The sequence below is a fragment of the Perissodus microlepis genome, chromosome 16 (assembly GCF_051167445.1).
Source record: "Perissodus microlepis isolate ML-2025 ecotype Zambia chromosome 16, ASM5116744v1, whole genome shotgun sequence".
NCBI classification, from domain to species: Eukaryota; Metazoa; Chordata; class Actinopteri; order Cichliformes; family Cichlidae; genus Perissodus; species Perissodus microlepis.
Window position 1 is genome coordinate 14,473,929 of NC_140476.1, and position 16,662 is coordinate 14,490,590.

General features: G+C 40.4%; 1 protein-coding gene across 9 annotated transcripts in view; it reads left to right on the forward strand.

Annotated features, from left to right (window-relative positions):
- The window catches only part of pkp4 (plakophilin 4), a 90,907-nt gene that overhangs the window by 7,495 nt on the left and 66,750 nt on the right, over positions 1-16,662 (forward strand). For 6 of the 9 annotated variants that reach the window (XM_084908134.1, XM_084908139.1, XM_084908137.1 and 3 more), the window contains exon 2: positions 14,447-14,583. The exons of 1 other annotated variant lie outside the window; for it this stretch is intronic. In XM_084908134.1, the coding sequence (XP_084764260.1) occupies positions 14,455-14,583 (129 nt within the window). In that variant the 5' untranslated portion in view covers positions 14,447-14,454. Of the gene's footprint in view, positions 1-14,446; positions 14,584-15,829; positions 15,853-16,662 lie in introns of those variants that run through there. 2 more of the 9 variants (XM_084908135.1, XM_084908141.1) reach the window with 2 other exon arrangements.

Below are 16,662 nucleotides of genomic sequence, written 5' to 3' on the forward strand. Positions count from 1 at the left end.
GAGACATGCCTTGTTTTTTATGTCACGTACTGGCCATCTGAAAGCATTGCAAGAGTATAGCTATGTGATATGATGAACACACACCTGCAGCCTGAGAAGGCCTCGAGTAAAACCATACATACTTCAAAGTAATACATGTTCTCCATGAATCATTACAGAAAAGAAATTAGGAATTTCATTTTATTAGTCTGTACGATGTGAGTTGTTCTTTCAATTAAATCTACATGGCTAGGTTACTAATATCGTGCAATCCAAAAGAATCCCTCTATTCCCTTCAGTTGTTCACGGGGATATTGTAGTTTGTGACAGTCACCTTGTTGTTTAGATCTCTTTAAGTTCCAAAATTGCCCATTTACGGCAGTGAATTTTTAAAATGTCCCATGGTTAGACATTAAAATATGGACATGCATCAGAACTCAATCATTGTTTTAAAATGTTATCTGGTGGTGGTTGGATGAACTGACATTTATTTAAGCAAGGTAATTCTGTCTTGAGCTGTAGTGCTTTGCATATTGGTGCCCTGGCTGTGTGATTGAGATATAATTATAATGGATAATCCTCCTTTTCGAAACCTAGTATGAACATACTTCACGAAATGAAATGATTATTTTTTTTTATTCAGTATGACTCAAAATGAGTGACTGAGGCTCTAAACGGAGCACGAAAGTTTTCATATAGACTTGCACAGGACCAGAAGTCTTTTTGCAACCACAGGTACCGCCCCCCGGTGATGTTAAAAACAGTGCAGGTTTATGAGACCTTTGCATTGAGTTTAAGCTTAATTCATACTTCTGGGATGACTCTATGTACAGGCCTATGCAAGTACCCAGTGCTGTTGCCAGGATTTATGCTTGTGTGCGATATGGCTGCACTGCAGTTTTATTGCCAAAACTGTCATGGTGCTGGGTCGTTGGCCCAGCGTTTTGTGTTTTATGATTATGTCCCTCTGTTCTAGTTATTCTGTGTCCTCCCCCCTTGTGTCCGGTTCGGGTTCTAGATTTCCTGTTTTGTTCTGAAAGTCTGTGTCTGTTGTCATTGTGTTCAGCTTGTCTTCTCCAGTCCTCATGTGTATTGGGTTCAGCTGTTCTTCCCTCCTGTGTGTGATTACCCGATTACCGTGTGTGTGTATATATAGTGGGTGTCGGTCTGTGTTCGTTGTCGGCTCGTCTGCGTTCATCTGTGTATCTCTGCGTTTTTGGTATCCTCAGTCTCTGCGTCTCTCTGCCCCGCACCCCTTTTGTATGGTCTCAGGTTTGTCATTTAGTTCTCCCAGTTTAGGTTTCTTCAGTTGTTTTGTCATGCCTCACTGCCTGTTTTTGCCACTGCCACCTTGTAAATAAACGTCACTCGAAACATCAGTCACTGCCGCATTTTGGGTCCTCCTTTTCTCCAACACCACACGGCTCACCCCGCCAGCCGTGACAAAAACACTAGCTGCTATTAAGGGTTTCGCTCTTTGTGTCAATCTTTTTTTAAACAATTTGAAAAATAGTGTCAGAAGTAGTATCAGGAAATGTGAAGGAGGAAACTACGTTGATTAATTGGTGTTAACATGATGTTTATGTACCTTACAGTGTACCTACAGTGATGATTTAACGCAACATTGGGTTGCCCAACGTAATCCTTGGTTCTTGGAAAAACAGAGTGAGATGTTTCACTATGGGAATCACCTTGTTGTGATCAACTACGGAAGCTCCAATGACACCACGTCTGTCCATAACAGACCTTGTCGAGCCATGCTCAGAGATCCGCCTCCTTATTCAAACATGGCCGACCAGCCCTTCGTTACTCATTGTAAGCAGATTTCTTTGTGCCCAAGCAAGAAGGGAAGTGTTGGTGAAACTAATCACTCTGTTTTCAAGGAGCCAGAGGTTATGTTAAGTAACCCCCTTTTTTGTTGTTGTTGTTGTTGTTTTTTTTTTTGGTAACCTCGCTTGGTGTTTTCACTGCGGGGAGATGCAGCCCAATCCAACTAAGCTCCAGGACTGCTCAAGATCTAAGGTTGGACCCTGATGCATTAGATTCCAGCACTGCCTGACCCAGAGATGACTGTGCAACATCCAACCTATAAAAATGCACAAAGGCCAAAGAGACCTTTGGTTGGGTCATAGGCTGCTTCCATGACTTCAGCATCACTCAAGCCTGACAGGTTTAGCCGTAAGGCTCTCTTACCTGAGTGCAGCCCATTACACGCCCACAACCTTGGACTGCTCCCCTGGAGGACGAAGGATGAGATTATTGACTCCTGGGCGTAGAAGGTGAAGTCCTCCATGTCCTCTAGTTTGTGGAGGTTGGAGCATCAACTCCATGCCATCGGCACCGGACTCGCCCATGTTTTGATCAAGGAGGCCCTCAAATGATGGGGGGGCATGAGCAGAGACTCTTCCTGGATATCACTCGTTGCAGTAGCAGCTCGCAGGCAGTGGTCCTGACTGTTCTTCACTGTTACTCTCAACCTCCTTTCCACATACAAATGATAAATATCAGATGAGGGTCCCTGCCCGAGATGGTGGCACTGCATGATGCGGGGAATCGGCGGGATTCAACCTCTTTAGCCTTTGATTCTGGCCCTTTGATGGAGGTAAGAGCCATAGCCATGGTTAACAGAAAGGGGTGAGACTAAGCTACACCCGGCCTGTCATAACACATTAGCCCGTTCATAACTAGCACTAGCTGCCGTCAAATCCAAGCTAGTAGCAGCGCAAGCCGGTTCAGCATGTTAGAATAAGAAGGCGGAGCCCTGAGCACAACGTGACAAGGTCAGTCATGGACAGACGTGGTGTCACTGGAGCTTCCGTAGTTGGTCAAGCCAAGGCAATTCCTATAGTTAAACACTAAGCGAAGTTAGAAAAAGAACTATAAATTCCTGTCACTTTCCAGACCACAACACAATGTCCATCTTCCATACTGTCTGTGGTAGTGAGTAAAAGACTCCAAAAATCCCCCTAAATTTACTGCTCTGACTGGCAGTCATCTTTATCTGAAATGATAGTTAAATTTTGAATGTCCTTACAGTAGAAAAAGGCATTAGAACAGTGTAAGAAGACTGTAACATTAAAGTTTAGTTTCCTTTTATTGCACTAAGGAAAATTGCATTAAAATATATCTATATTTACTTTTCATCGATACCCTGTGATCACTTTAGATATTACAAAACTTCAGACCCACTCTCAGTATTGCCTCACAAATATATACTCTGTCGCCTACATTTTGTTTGTTGTGGTTTCTCACTGTAGTATATACATGAAAAATGATGGGGTCATTGATGAGTAGCCTTCCAGCAATGTGTTTCACAAACATGTTAGCAAATCACTGTGAAGACACCACTTGACTCTGCAGCACCATCTGCTCAGCTGTGATGTGGCATGTGCTGCATGTGCTGCAGGCAATGGAGAAAGCATTGTAGACAATCAAGCTGGAGCCGCTCTGCCAGGGAAATCATGTGATGACAACTTTTACAAAACATCCAAAGTGTCTTTTCCTGCATTATCTTGTCAGTTTCTGTGCAACATGTAAACTGATGCAGATCTGTGATGGACTAGGCTGATGATTTGCTAGCTTCAATTATTTCAGTTATTTATTTATTCGAACCTTGTTTTGCTATCAGAGTGCATTTAATTTGAAAGGTATTATTCTTTTCCTTCAATTAAATGTGAATGGAGATCAAAAATCCTGTCAGTAATGTTGAATAGCTTCTTCATGACACAATAAAACAGGTTGTTGGGAACTATTTTCACCCACCTTCTCTCCAGCAGTTATTGGCAGTAGTCACTGAAATATTCAACCTAAGTTGGTGCTGACTTTTTTTTCTCTCCGCCTGATCTGATTTCTGTACAGTAACCTGCCACCTCAGAAGGTAAACATTTTAGTAGAGTAAAAGTACTCATGTGCAGAACAAATCAATCTGTCAACAGACACTTTTCAAGCTGTAATTCACAGCTTGTGGTGAATACCAGATTGGCATGCAGGTTATTGTAGAACCCCTTAACTGCTTAAAAAACGAATTTTTGCTACTTGGTTGTTTCTAGCTTGCATAGAAATATGGCAAAATGTGTACTTGTAATACTTATTGTATGCTATCTCTATTCTGTCTCTTGATCTCTGTTTGAAAAAAGTGCAGACTAAAGGTACATTCTGGGCTAATCTTGGAGTTTATATAACTTTCAGATACCTTTCACTGGCTATCTTGTTATGGTGTACATTTTTAATTGATCACAATGGGGGGAAAAAAGGAAGTACCATGTAATAGTGGGTCTTTGTGCTTAAACATTCTTTTAACTTTTTCAATAACATTAACTGAACATTTGCTTGTTTCATTTTGAAAGCAGTTGCTTCATTTCTTTATGTTTTGTATGTATATTTGTGCAATTAATAGTGGCAAGACTCAAATTTGAATGGACAGCAGCACATTGTTTCATGACCCCTGCCTGTCAACTCTGAAGCGCAAGGCATTGAGTAGGCAGTGCTGATGCAAATCAGTTATCAGAAAATACACTGCACATCTTTAATTTATCTATGCACATCCCCCTTTAAGTTCATACTTCCCAGCAAACAACAGTTGGAGTTTTTGCTGTTGTTGTTTTTACCAGAGTTCAGAAGTCAGTCTCACTAAATTCAGTCTTTCGGTGTGAGTATTTTATAATTATTGAAGCTTACTGTGTTCACTGAACAATTATTTTAAGTGATGTTTAAAGCCAGAAGACCAGAATATCTTTGGAGCCTAGAGATTGTCTATTAAAATGAAAAGGGAAGTAGTTTGTGTCAATATAAAAGGATTATCTTTTACATCCCAAAGCAGAAGAGCTATTATGATAACTAGAAAATGGCTCTGGTCACTGTCACAGATACATTTCCTAGCTCCTTTAATCATTCTTAATTAAGGTCAGTACAGTTATCTTTTAAAGGATGACATTTCTAAATTGCCTGAAGAATCATGTTTGATGTCCATTGTTCATTCACTCACTATAATTCTTAAACTCTAGCAGATATTGGTAATTGGTGATGTCTGTCAATACTTTTGTGTGCAATCACAGGACTTGCAGTTATTACGGCTTATGTCAGATCAGATCAGAGTTCTTGATAATGTTTTTGGAAATAAGTTATGTTTAAACTGTGGGTCCATAGTGTAGTAGCAAGTGAAAGGTTGCTGCTTTGATCCCAGCCTCAGACACAAATTCCCTTTGGGGTGGCGTCAGGAAGGTCATGTGGTGTAAAAGTAGAGCTACTCACTGTGGCAACCTCTTGTGACAACGGAGCAGCAAAAAGTAGCTTTTATGTTTAACCTAAACCTCTCTATACTTTTCAAAATGGAAGCAAAGGAAAGTTAAGTAACTAAATAACTTCATGGTAACAGTGTGTTTTTTCTAATGGTATTCCATCAATAGAGAACTTGGGGTGAAAGCAGATAATTCCACCATTAGGATTCATGAAACTTGGACTTATTATGAGTGGATGATGATGGTCTCAAAAATTTACCATGTTATTTCAACAAAATCTCTAATTATTATAGTTCTAAAAATATAGGGAAAAAAATATTGAAAGTGGTGTTATCAATGCTTGCAGATGGCAGTATTTAAAAGTGTCATTAAATGAAAGGCATTTTCCATCCCTCTTTTCAAATGAGCTACTGTCATTGATGAAACACTTCCTTATTCGAAGTGTGAATCAAAGTGCCAGCAGTAGTAGCAGCAGCAGCATTATACTGCAATAATAGCGACACGCCATTATGTGTAATGAGACATCATAAGTCAAGTGTAGGCACAAAAGTGGCCTAAGTACTCTTGTGCTTGGGGTACTTTTTCCTCTGGAAATTTTAAGTAAAAGTATAACATGACTGCTTAACACTTAGTTTCACAGTAACTAAAGTAAATTGACCTTGTAACTTTCAGGAGGTGCACAATAGTGTTACACAGTAAAACTGAAATATATATTCTACCTCAGATGCGTCTTGGGTCTGGATTTTTAGCCAGCTGCTTTTTTTCAATTTGTTCTTCCTGCCACATGGAGTGCAGCTAGCAAGCGGAGCTAAGAATGCTCGGTTGAGACATTTGTTTACTTTTAGATCACATCACCAGTTGCTAGTATCTCCTCTTTCGTTTGGTTGTTCTCAGTGGTGTTCTCAGAAAGCTTTCTTGTACATTTACTTTAAATTACTTTGTTGGAAATAGTTGAAGTAGCTTCCTTTTTACTTAACTGAGATCGCTGACATGCACTCTTGCTCTCAGACATGTCTGGGAAAGTTAATATCAGCATAATGAGCACCTTTCCACAGTGGGAGCTCAGAGCAGCAAGTGCAAGGTACAGTAAACTCATAAAAGAGCAACACCCTGAATTGAAGTCACAAATATCCTTTTTTCAGACAGCAGTGGAAAAAGCAAAGATTCTCTTGCCTCATGATAGCTGGGATAGACTCCAGCTCCCCACAAGCCTGGTAAGGATCCGCAGAGGAGAATGGGAGGGTTGAATTTACAATTTATTCCAGTTGCAAGTTTTTTTGTTTTCTTCTTGTTCATTCAATGTTTAACCAATTGGCCACAAGTTCCACTGAGCAGTTCTTTCAGGGCATCTTGGAAAGATGACCCCTTAGTAAGTAGTTTTTTCCCCCTCCCCTGAAAGTGACCCTAAACGAGGTCTAACAGCGGGATGGTTCATATTATCTTAAAAAGGCATGCAGGCATCAAGCTGTTCTGAAATGGCCTACAAACTCTTACAGCGGAAAACAACCATAAAGTGCTGAGTGAGCTTAGTTATTTGCTTGACACATTGCATTGTGGGAGCCAGAACACTGCCAATAGCAGTAATGCTGATTTTCCTTTTCAGTTCACGCCCTTTCGGATGGTCCTGGTATTTCATGACATAAAATCTAAACAGGATAATTTGAATTGATAGTTATTCCAGTCAGCCGTGGGAAAAATGCTTGACACGGCAAATCGAGTGCATAGGGTTGATAAAAGTCACATTGATTAAACCCATTTTAACTCGGCTGAGAAATTAGGTTAAATAATGAGCATCCGATGCCATGTTTAAATCCCAAGATACATTTGTCCGGTATAGCATATGTTACAAAAGGAATTAGTTTTTTTATTTTTTTTATATATTGACTGTTCAGGTGATCTACACAACATTGTGTTATAATTCCCTCTTGGAAAGCATTTCTGCTGTAGTTGTTGTGTTTGCGTTGTAATTGTACGCAGAAAGGCTTTAGGGTGTTAAATGTATTTGTCTAACAACGTGTGACAGAATGAAGCATGTCTGTCTCGCGCAGACCCCAATTCTATTTAAGGGATTAGCATGCAATCAGAATAATTTATGTCCCCGCATGTCACAACATATTACTGGTGGTGACATGTTGGAAACAGCTGATGAGACTTCAGTTGCGCCTCTCAGCTCCCTGTTAGTTAAGGTATTGAGAGGAAATGATTTTGAGGGTGAATGATCTGTAGGATTTTTGTTTGCAGAAAGTTACTCTTGCGTTTTTATCACTGCACAGAGCAAACACAGATTATTTGGTGATGCAGTCATCTCTTCAGTGAGCTTTTTAAGTAAACGTGTCTTGGATGGTAAAGTGCAGCTCAGGACTTAACCACGTTTCTTTCCCGCCCCCCACTGTGCTGCAATGACTGTGTTTCCTACCTTTATTCATTCACAAGCCCTGCCCTGTGGCCACACATGCTCATATACCTAGACCTCAGGTTATTGCAACATTTCTCGGGGTGAGGTCCAACGTGTGAAGTGGGCATGGGTGCAGCTTCTGAGTGATTTCCTTCCCACACTCTTTGTCGAAAAGTGAAGGAGATGCTCTCAGGCTTTCGTCTCCATTCACCACAGCCTTATACGCCTAACCTTTTTAATCCTGTATCAACGGAAGGACAGGTATGTGTCTCACTCAAAGGAAGCTACATCTTTCTTCTGAGCTTATTCAAGGTAATTATTGACAGAGCGATTGTGTGCGCGCAAGAGTGACTGATTCAGCTTTGGAAAGGAGACATTCCTGTTGGGTGTGTCAATATGAGCAAAGTATTTTTCAGCTGTTGAAAGCAGCAGAAAGTCAAACATCTGGTTGTCTAATAATAACTTTTTTTCTTGTTTTGATCCTGGCAGGTCCACTATGTGGGGCTCACAAGCAGTTTTCATTATTTTCTTCAAAATGCTATTTTCTTGTGAGCACATTACTAGCAAATCCATGTATTGATGCTTAGATGCATATTCTGTCTGACGTTGGGGTCAGTCAAGGTTCATACAGTTTGATTCAGACCATTTACACATTTGTATTTCTAAATTCCCACATCTGCTCGTAGCAAATACTTTGTGAGGGTGTCCGCCAGTGTTTCCTAACCATCTGTTGAGTCTAATAGTTTGCTCAGTTAAGAGGTCTAGAAATGGCTTCAGTTTCAGGGCCATACCTAAAAATGAAATGCTGCTGTTGTGAATGATATTTTCTTTTTTCTAACTTTCCTCAAAAGTGTTTTTGAACCTTTCTCTGTCTTTGTAGCGTCTGCTGGACATAATTTGATGGTGTTTTGTGTATCAGGAAAGTCAATACACTGTTAAAAAAGAAGCAATTTAGTATTGTGGGTCTTTGGGGATGTTGTTGTACCTGCTGAGATTATTAATGATTAGTGATGGGACTGAATTTCTCCTCACAATAAAAGTCAGTCTAGATAAGCTGGAAGCATTCATGCGTCGCATGGCCCTGACAGCAAGAGGTTATGTATTTATTTTTCTTACTTAAAAAATTACTGGAAATACATCAAATGATTTCACTCGTCAGATTGTCCTCTCAACATAATCAATGCAACTTGGATATGCTCATAACATGGTTTTTGCTTGTTTAACCTTGGTAAACTGTATAATGCATGTGTGATTATGCTGCACTGAGACAACCAGCAATCAGACATACACCGCGTTGGCTTGAAAATTACACATCTGACTCTTTATTGTATTTTAGAAAACAAGCTTTCTGTCTAATAACAGGAATATTAGGGGATGATTTGCGACAGGCCTGATTTACTTAAAAAAAGATTCACAAATTCAGTGAGGCTAATTGGATCATGAACAAATTAATTAATTATTTTGAGGCATTTGTATTGTGATTTTGGGATCTGCGTCAGACTTATTGCACCCATGTTTCCATTACAGATCTGGGGGTGGGGGGAGTCTAACCAGCAGCATGAATGGCATCCAAGCATAAATCTAGCTCCATTTGTTTTCCTGTTAGGAAAAACCACAGACTTTATGTCCTGACAGGCTGGAGTTTGTGCAACCTCCACAAACACAATAATTCGCAATGACGGAGAAAAGTGAAATGCAAGATAAAACTTGTGAGACAGTCCAAGTCACTGCATCACAACCACTCAGACTCACTACTACGTTCTGTAAAAAGTCTTTTATAGGGTGCTGCTCAAAAGGCACAGTTCTTCATGTGACTTTTTGTCTTCATGGGTCATAATACATTTAAAGTTGTGCATTAACTATCAAACTGTAATTTCCAACAAATATTAAGTATACATTTGGTGAAAAATTCAGCCTGAAAACTGGTCTTTAAGTAGCTCTCGCCTCTGTTTGTGCCATTGATTTTTCCCAGCTGCTTTTAGCTCAGCAAGTCAAGGCAATCAACTGCTGCTTCTTTGAGATTCCCTGCAATTGAAATTCAGGCTAATGTACTATCATTTCTCAGCTCGTCTCCATTTCTGTGCTGAATGTCGGTGATGTGGTGTCACTCAGCCCCCTGGAGAGAAATTTGCTTCCCTGAAAGTCAACAGATAATGGTTCTAATGGGTTTGACGTACAGGACCAATTACAGGAACACCGCGTGTGTTCAGGTGATGGCAATTTATCAACTTTGCAAGTAAAAGGGGCTGAAAAGGAACTTTTAAAAAAGAAACAATAAGAGGATTTCAGAAAAAAATAGTCTAAAGGAAAACAATTGCTTTTATTATACTTTTGCAGGGAAAACTAATTTGAATACAGCAGTGCGTACTCATTTGCCACTTATTTGGGTGCATCTGTTCAGTTGCTAGTTAATGTAGAAATCTAAGTAGCCAATTACATGGCAGGAGCTAGTTATAGATGTCAAACCAAGCATCAAAATGGGGGAAGAAAATGACTTAAAGTTTACGTCATCATTGTTGGTAGTGGTAGATTGACTGGTTTGAGGGTACTACTGTTTTGGTCTAATGGTGTGGGAGATATTTTTTTATTTTTTTGGCATAGCTTGGCCCACTTATTACCAACTAAATATCACCGAGTATCACCTCAATTTGGTTTAATGAGTTCACTGTACTCAAATGGCCTCTACAGCCACCAATAGAGCACCTTTTGGATGTGGTTGAATGGGAAATTCACAGCATCATGTCAATATGAAACAAATTCTCTGAGCAATGCTTCCTGGCAGCTGCCATAAAGAATTAAAGCCGTTCTAAAGGCAAACACTGGTTCCACCCAGTTCTAGTAAGGTGTACTTAACAAAGTGGCCAGTGAGTGCATGTATAATGACATCAAGATAAACTCCTCACCACTGTGACTTTGACAGCAGTGCTGGCTTTTTTTCAGCTGCTCCCTCCTTCACCGCTGGATGGAAACGCATATTTGTTCTGGGACAGATTTCACCCAGATTCAATATGCTTCCTATACGCAGTTGCTTCCTGCCAGGTTTGAACCAGGGATCGTGACAGGTTATTACCGGAGCTGTGATATACATCTGCTTATTTCATTTAATTTTTTAAACTTTAAACTTGTTTTTCATCAGATTGTATAGCAGCAGACAGTTTTGGTACAAGTAGGACATTAAACTGAAAATCCTGCTAATTTATTTGCAGTGTTTTTGTTGACGAGACATCAGACTTTACAGCTTGACAGCTGGCCAACTAGCTACCCAGCAGGGACAGTCACAATAAAGTAGAATCTGCACACTGTTCGCTCAACTTCCACTGCTTCATATCTTGCAGGCAGAGATAATATCTTGTCATCAAATACAAACGTGGCTCGGAGCCCAGTTTATCCCAGTTTATCCCTATTCCGTAATGCAGTCTCTGAATGTGGAAAAGCCAGAGTCGACAGTCCCTGATCCACACGGACCGCCTTATTCACTGCATAGTCTGTGTGCAACTCAAGATGCTTAATATAGCGACATATCATCTTGCTTACTTTTTACCTAAAGTGCCAATCTACAGACAGACACAAACTTTTATGTTCAAATAACACATTATTTTTCTCAAATGAAACATTTCTCCAGTATCTCTTTTCGCCCTTGGGTGGGTCTTCGTTCCTGGCTTTTTAAGGACTACTTCCCAAAACACCCAACGTGCTCTGATTGGCTGGCTAGTTCTCGCTATGTTATGGCGAAAATCAGACATTGATCTCCAAATGAAGTCTCGTCAACAAGTATTACTAGCAAGAAAACAATTCAACTCACCACAGTTTATAGTGTCACAACAAAAGGGTCTGACTACTGGGCCTGAAGATTGATTTATTTCGGTTAGAAATACAAAAACAAAACATTTCTGCTTGGTGGTTATGTTTGATTAGAGCAAAGTTTGCTTGTTGTTTATTGAGAGACTCGCAGATACATGAATGCCGTAAAACTGTGTATTCATCTACAAACGAGCCTTGGCCTTCACCTCAGTTAATCCAAATATTGTGAGTAGAAGAAAAAACACATCTTCAGAAAAATGTCTGTCATAACCTTAAGTAGGCAGTTATAACCCAAAATGCTTCCTAGCAGAAATATGAGACGGGTAAACATGCAAAACTCTAACAAAGGTTTCCTTCTTCACTCTGACTTCTCAGAGTCACCCTTTTTCTTCTGCACGTCGATTGCTAGTGACAGATAATAGTTTTTCTCCCGCAACGCTTGTTGGGGAAGGTGTTACTAGACACGGGTGGTTTTCGAGTGATCCAAGGACTGATTAATTCATGACTGTAGATGAAACTGATGGGGGGGAATGGAGGAAAAAAAGGCTGTATTTGAACTTGAAGCTCTGCCTCAGCTTTCTTTATTGCTATCCCCTTTAAAAAAAACCTTCATTTAGGTTTTGACACATTAGAAGAAATAAGTTTTCAAACCCTGTGGCACACTCATTTTCCCTTTATGTCCTTTCAGTATGAACCACATTTAGTTTGGGAAACGGTCACCAGAAGAGGTGTTGTGTAAGAAGCTGAGAGGAGTGGCCAAGTCTGAGGTCAGTAGATCAGATCACGTGATCCGGTGTGTCAGGGTGGGGTCAGACTAAGACTTTTCTTGGCAGACTAGGAGACACTGAGGATTATAATGCTTACAGGGAGATTTAGCTTTGACTAGAAAAGGATGTCTAGTAAAAGAGAGGCTTATTATTCCATGTTGAATGGGTAGATAAATCTGACAGTTAATGAAATTCATTTTCAGTTTTCTTTAGTCTTGCTGTCATGCAGGCTGTTTGTATTCTGCTTAGTCAAAGGAAACAATTATAACAGTAATAATTAGACACTGGCTTGCTTCTTTATCTTGACCACAATGAGGTCATCTTTATTCTGGAGGAACTACGCAGTGTGGTCCTTGCGCATTAAACTAATGACAGCCTTGAAATCTGCACAGATTGGGTCTGCCTTCTTGGCTTCTTACCTACTTTTCAGCTTTGTACTTGTTCTTTGAACTGTTTAAGGGCCTGAAATACCCAAGTTTCAACCCACCAGGCTTACAGCGAGGTTTTTCCTCCCTCCCTCGTTTGGAGGGCAATACAAAGAAATGTTGAAGAACCAGTCAACCATGTGCTTATAAGGACTGTGGTAGGTTGGCAGCTTCGCTGTCTTCACTTGTATTTCACAGCTGCTGAAAAGTCAACGATAAGCACAGTGAAATCATTGTAGACCAAATATAATGGGGGATTTCAGTGGTAGGCTTTTACACCCATCACAAATTTTCCTTCTTTCTTATGGTGCCTTCAGCAAGGTTTGCCGTACTTCCTGGATGTTGTTTTCTTTGGTTCTCTTTCCTAAAGTCTGCTCTAGTCTGGACAAGTTTAGCCTGCTGAGAAATACTGAGATTATATACACAGATTTTGGTCATATTTTCACTCTTTAGTGTTTTTGTTGGCAAGTCATTTTTTTATTTATTTAGTTTTTTTTTTAATGGAAGATTGAATGTTAAATCCTGTTTTTATAGAATATACCGTGATAAACACGTCATTTACCGTTATATCTGTCCTGCATAGTTAATTGCAGCTTGTTAATTAAAAGAGAAGCAGAAGAGTTTTCTTTCCATCCTGAATAGGTTGGCAACTTCTGTGAGTTTTCAAAATATGCCCTCAGTCAGTCCTGTCAGTGTTTTCCTCTGTGTGTGAGTGTATGTGTGCCGCAGTCAGGGAGGAGGAGCTCAGATTTTCTAGTTTCCCATTGCTGGCTTTTCTGGGAATAACATGGAATGTCCTGGTTCAAAGGCTGCAGTTGAGGGATGTGGTGGGAGGTAGTGGAGCACTGTGTTGTAAACTGCAAGTGAACAAGCAAAGTATCTTGGTGACTGATCAGAGGATGTATGTAACGTGGTATGCAGGACATTACATATATTACATACTTAACATACTTGGTGTTAGTGAAGCATTAATCTGTAATACCAGAGCTGGCATGTGATTCTTCACATCTCAGAAACATTGAATGTCTCACACTGCCTTGGTGACGCTCTCCCAGAATACCTCTGGATCACATTTCATCCACATGTTTCGGGACCTCCTGCAAAACTACATGCACATCTAAAGCTTGTAGATTACAGCAGCAGTGCAGTATCTCAGTCATGGATCTTCTGTGTTTATTAGACCCCCTTGCTTTTGGTGTGACACAGCCATCACAGCCTTTAACTGTCTTGTCTGGTGAATCTGGATCCACCTCGAGCAAAGCTCCCTTGACGCTGTCTCTGTCAACAGAAATAATGAGATCATAACTATTTGTTCCACTTTCTCATTTCAGTTCAGGAACACCTTATCACCTTTTTCCAAAGGCCTGCCCTCTCGCATCTCTTGCAACATCTCCAATACATCCAATAATACAGAGAAAAGTCACCTGCGGACACACATGTTAGGGCAACTTTTGCATTGCTAAGATTGAAATTTCCATTCCATTTTTTGGCTTCACCAGAATAGCTGGCTTTCCTTTTGTTTGTGTTGGATTTTTATATGACTAAATTTCCTACATAAATCATTATTTAAGTCGTGTGTTGTCTCAAGACCATATGGCATTCATTTGCACTGTCACAGACATAAAACATTGACAGTCCTTTTCTTGTTTGGGCCATATGGCATGTGTGGGTGTATGTTTGTGCATTGCTGGTGTGGTGCGCCTCCACTTCTCAGCATCGCTTTGCCTGCGTGTGTTCGCACGCGCACGCACCCAGTCCGGTATGTGTGCAAGACTTTTAGCCGAGCGCCTGTGGTGACCAGAGCATTGTGTGTGTGTGTATATGTGTGTGCGTGTGTCCCAGCAGGAGGAATGCCAGCTCCTGAGCAGAGCCCAGCGACGGAGGAGGGGCTTCTGCTGACCATCCGCGACAGTTCAACTGGCCGCAACATGGAGGCTGACAACACCGCCAACAACATCCTGGCCTCCGTCAAAGAGCAGGTAGTGGGTTTCTTCCACTCACACTGTGCTAAAAGCCCATTTGCTTCATGTTAAATCTCTGATATTACAGCACAGTTACAGCGTTTATGAACCATTATTCTGTATTGGGACAGTTCAGAAATGCTACTGTTTACTGTATGCGTGGCTTTTTTTTTCTCCACTTATTTGTGTCACACAACATGTTAACACTGTAATTGTATAACTTAACGTTGAAAGTGGTCACATCTCAATGTGTGAGATGATGAAAAGATTTTCATTTACAGCCGAATCCTCATCATAGACTTTTATTTGCTTTATTCTATTGTGAAAAAAAGTGAAGTGGAAGAAGCTTGACAAAGAAAGCGATTCATGGTTTATCGCCTGCAGTTATGGCCTGGCTTGTATCAGAGGACAACTAGAAAGATCATCTCTAGCAGGGATTGAGAGCTTGAGTAGAGACGTGCCCTCTGACTCACTCAGTTTCCCTCTCTGTGATTCATCCACGCCTCCATTGGTTTTTTACACACACTCCTTTTTCTTTCTGGCTTCACTCCAGTCCTTCATACTTCTTGGGAATCCAGCACAGGGCATAATGTGCTACAGAGATTTTGATCATTATTAATAATTTGAATTCCCTTGTGTGAAATCTTGCGTACGTTTCCTGAACTACGCTCATGTTGAGCTAAAGTTTGAGAATGATTAATGGTGTTCCTTCGTTTTATTATTAAAAAATTTTTTTTTAAAAAGGACTGCACGAGTGCTATGAAGACTTGCTGCAGGAAAGTGGGTATTGTTTACATGTGTGAGGAAGGAAGGAAGGAAAGAAGGAAGGAAGGAAGGAGGGAGCACCTGTCATTGTCACTTCCTTCCTTAGAATAATCCTCGGTGGCTCATCCGGTTGGAGCAGATATCCATGCAGGCGAGCAGGAAGGGCGAGTAGCCTGCCTGAGCTGTTGCTTTTAGAATGACTGGCTGGAGGCATGGCTCGACGGGGATTCCTGCTGAAGAGTCGATACTTTTAAAATTATAGTTCTCCTCGGAGTTTATGCAGGACAGGGTTGGAGAAATGAATAAAGGGATGAGTGAAAAGGAAAATGCGTAGAAGGTCAGAGACGAGGGTAGTTAGGGTTTCGGGGTTTTTTCGTCCTCTACTTATATGTGAGGTTTTCCTATGATTGTTGAGAGAAACCTTCGAGGGATCGCGCTGTGGATGTAAACATGCATGTTTTGTAGCCATGTTTGTGGTTAGGGCTGAAGCTAAGGAATGAAAGTGCTTGACAGGAGTGTTTGGTAAGTGTTTATTGTGTTAAGGCTGCATCTTTTATTTTTTGTCTTTGTTCTGCCTCTTTATTTGGCAGTTTCCTCTCTTTGACTAGTCTCGTTCACTCCTCGTCTTCCCTCCTCTTCGTTCTCCTTGGAAATTTCGTTTTGTCATTGCTGTAGTTACAGCTGCACAGCCTTTGCCCAGATGCCCAAAGAAGGAAAGCTCACCAACATGTTGGTGTTTATTCACTTGGACATGCCGCACTCTCTCTTTCCTTTTAACTACTTGCAAACATCAACCTCTCTCTCCCTCTCTTTTTTTCCCCCTTTGCTTTCTTTAGCCTGTAATTTTAGGATTTGGTTATGTTGCACTGTAGCTCCTGGAGTCCTGTTTGTGCTCTGTGCTTGTTTAATAGCAAGCACCATCTGGATGACACATCCATAATGGTTTATTACAGATCCAGTGTTTAAATGTCAAAGTATTTCTTGCAGCTCGTTCTTATTTGCCTCTGAGAAGCACGCGTGCTGTTTCTCAAGCTTGAGTCAACTCATGGCAAATGAACTGTATTGTTATTCAGTATTAACTTCATAAATTCTCAATCTTCAGACCTATCTTTGAATTAGAATTTTATTTAACCAAAGGGATGATTATTATTTTTATTTGTTTATTTTTTAATCTAGTTTATCTTATGTCTAATTAAAGCAATGGGGCAGCATTGACACTCATTCAGACCAGACTAATTATAATTTGGTGTTTTTCATTATTTGATTTGATTTCAGTTCTTTTATTTTCACTTCATGTTAATTTAGGTTTGTTTACTGAATGGATAAGCTTGT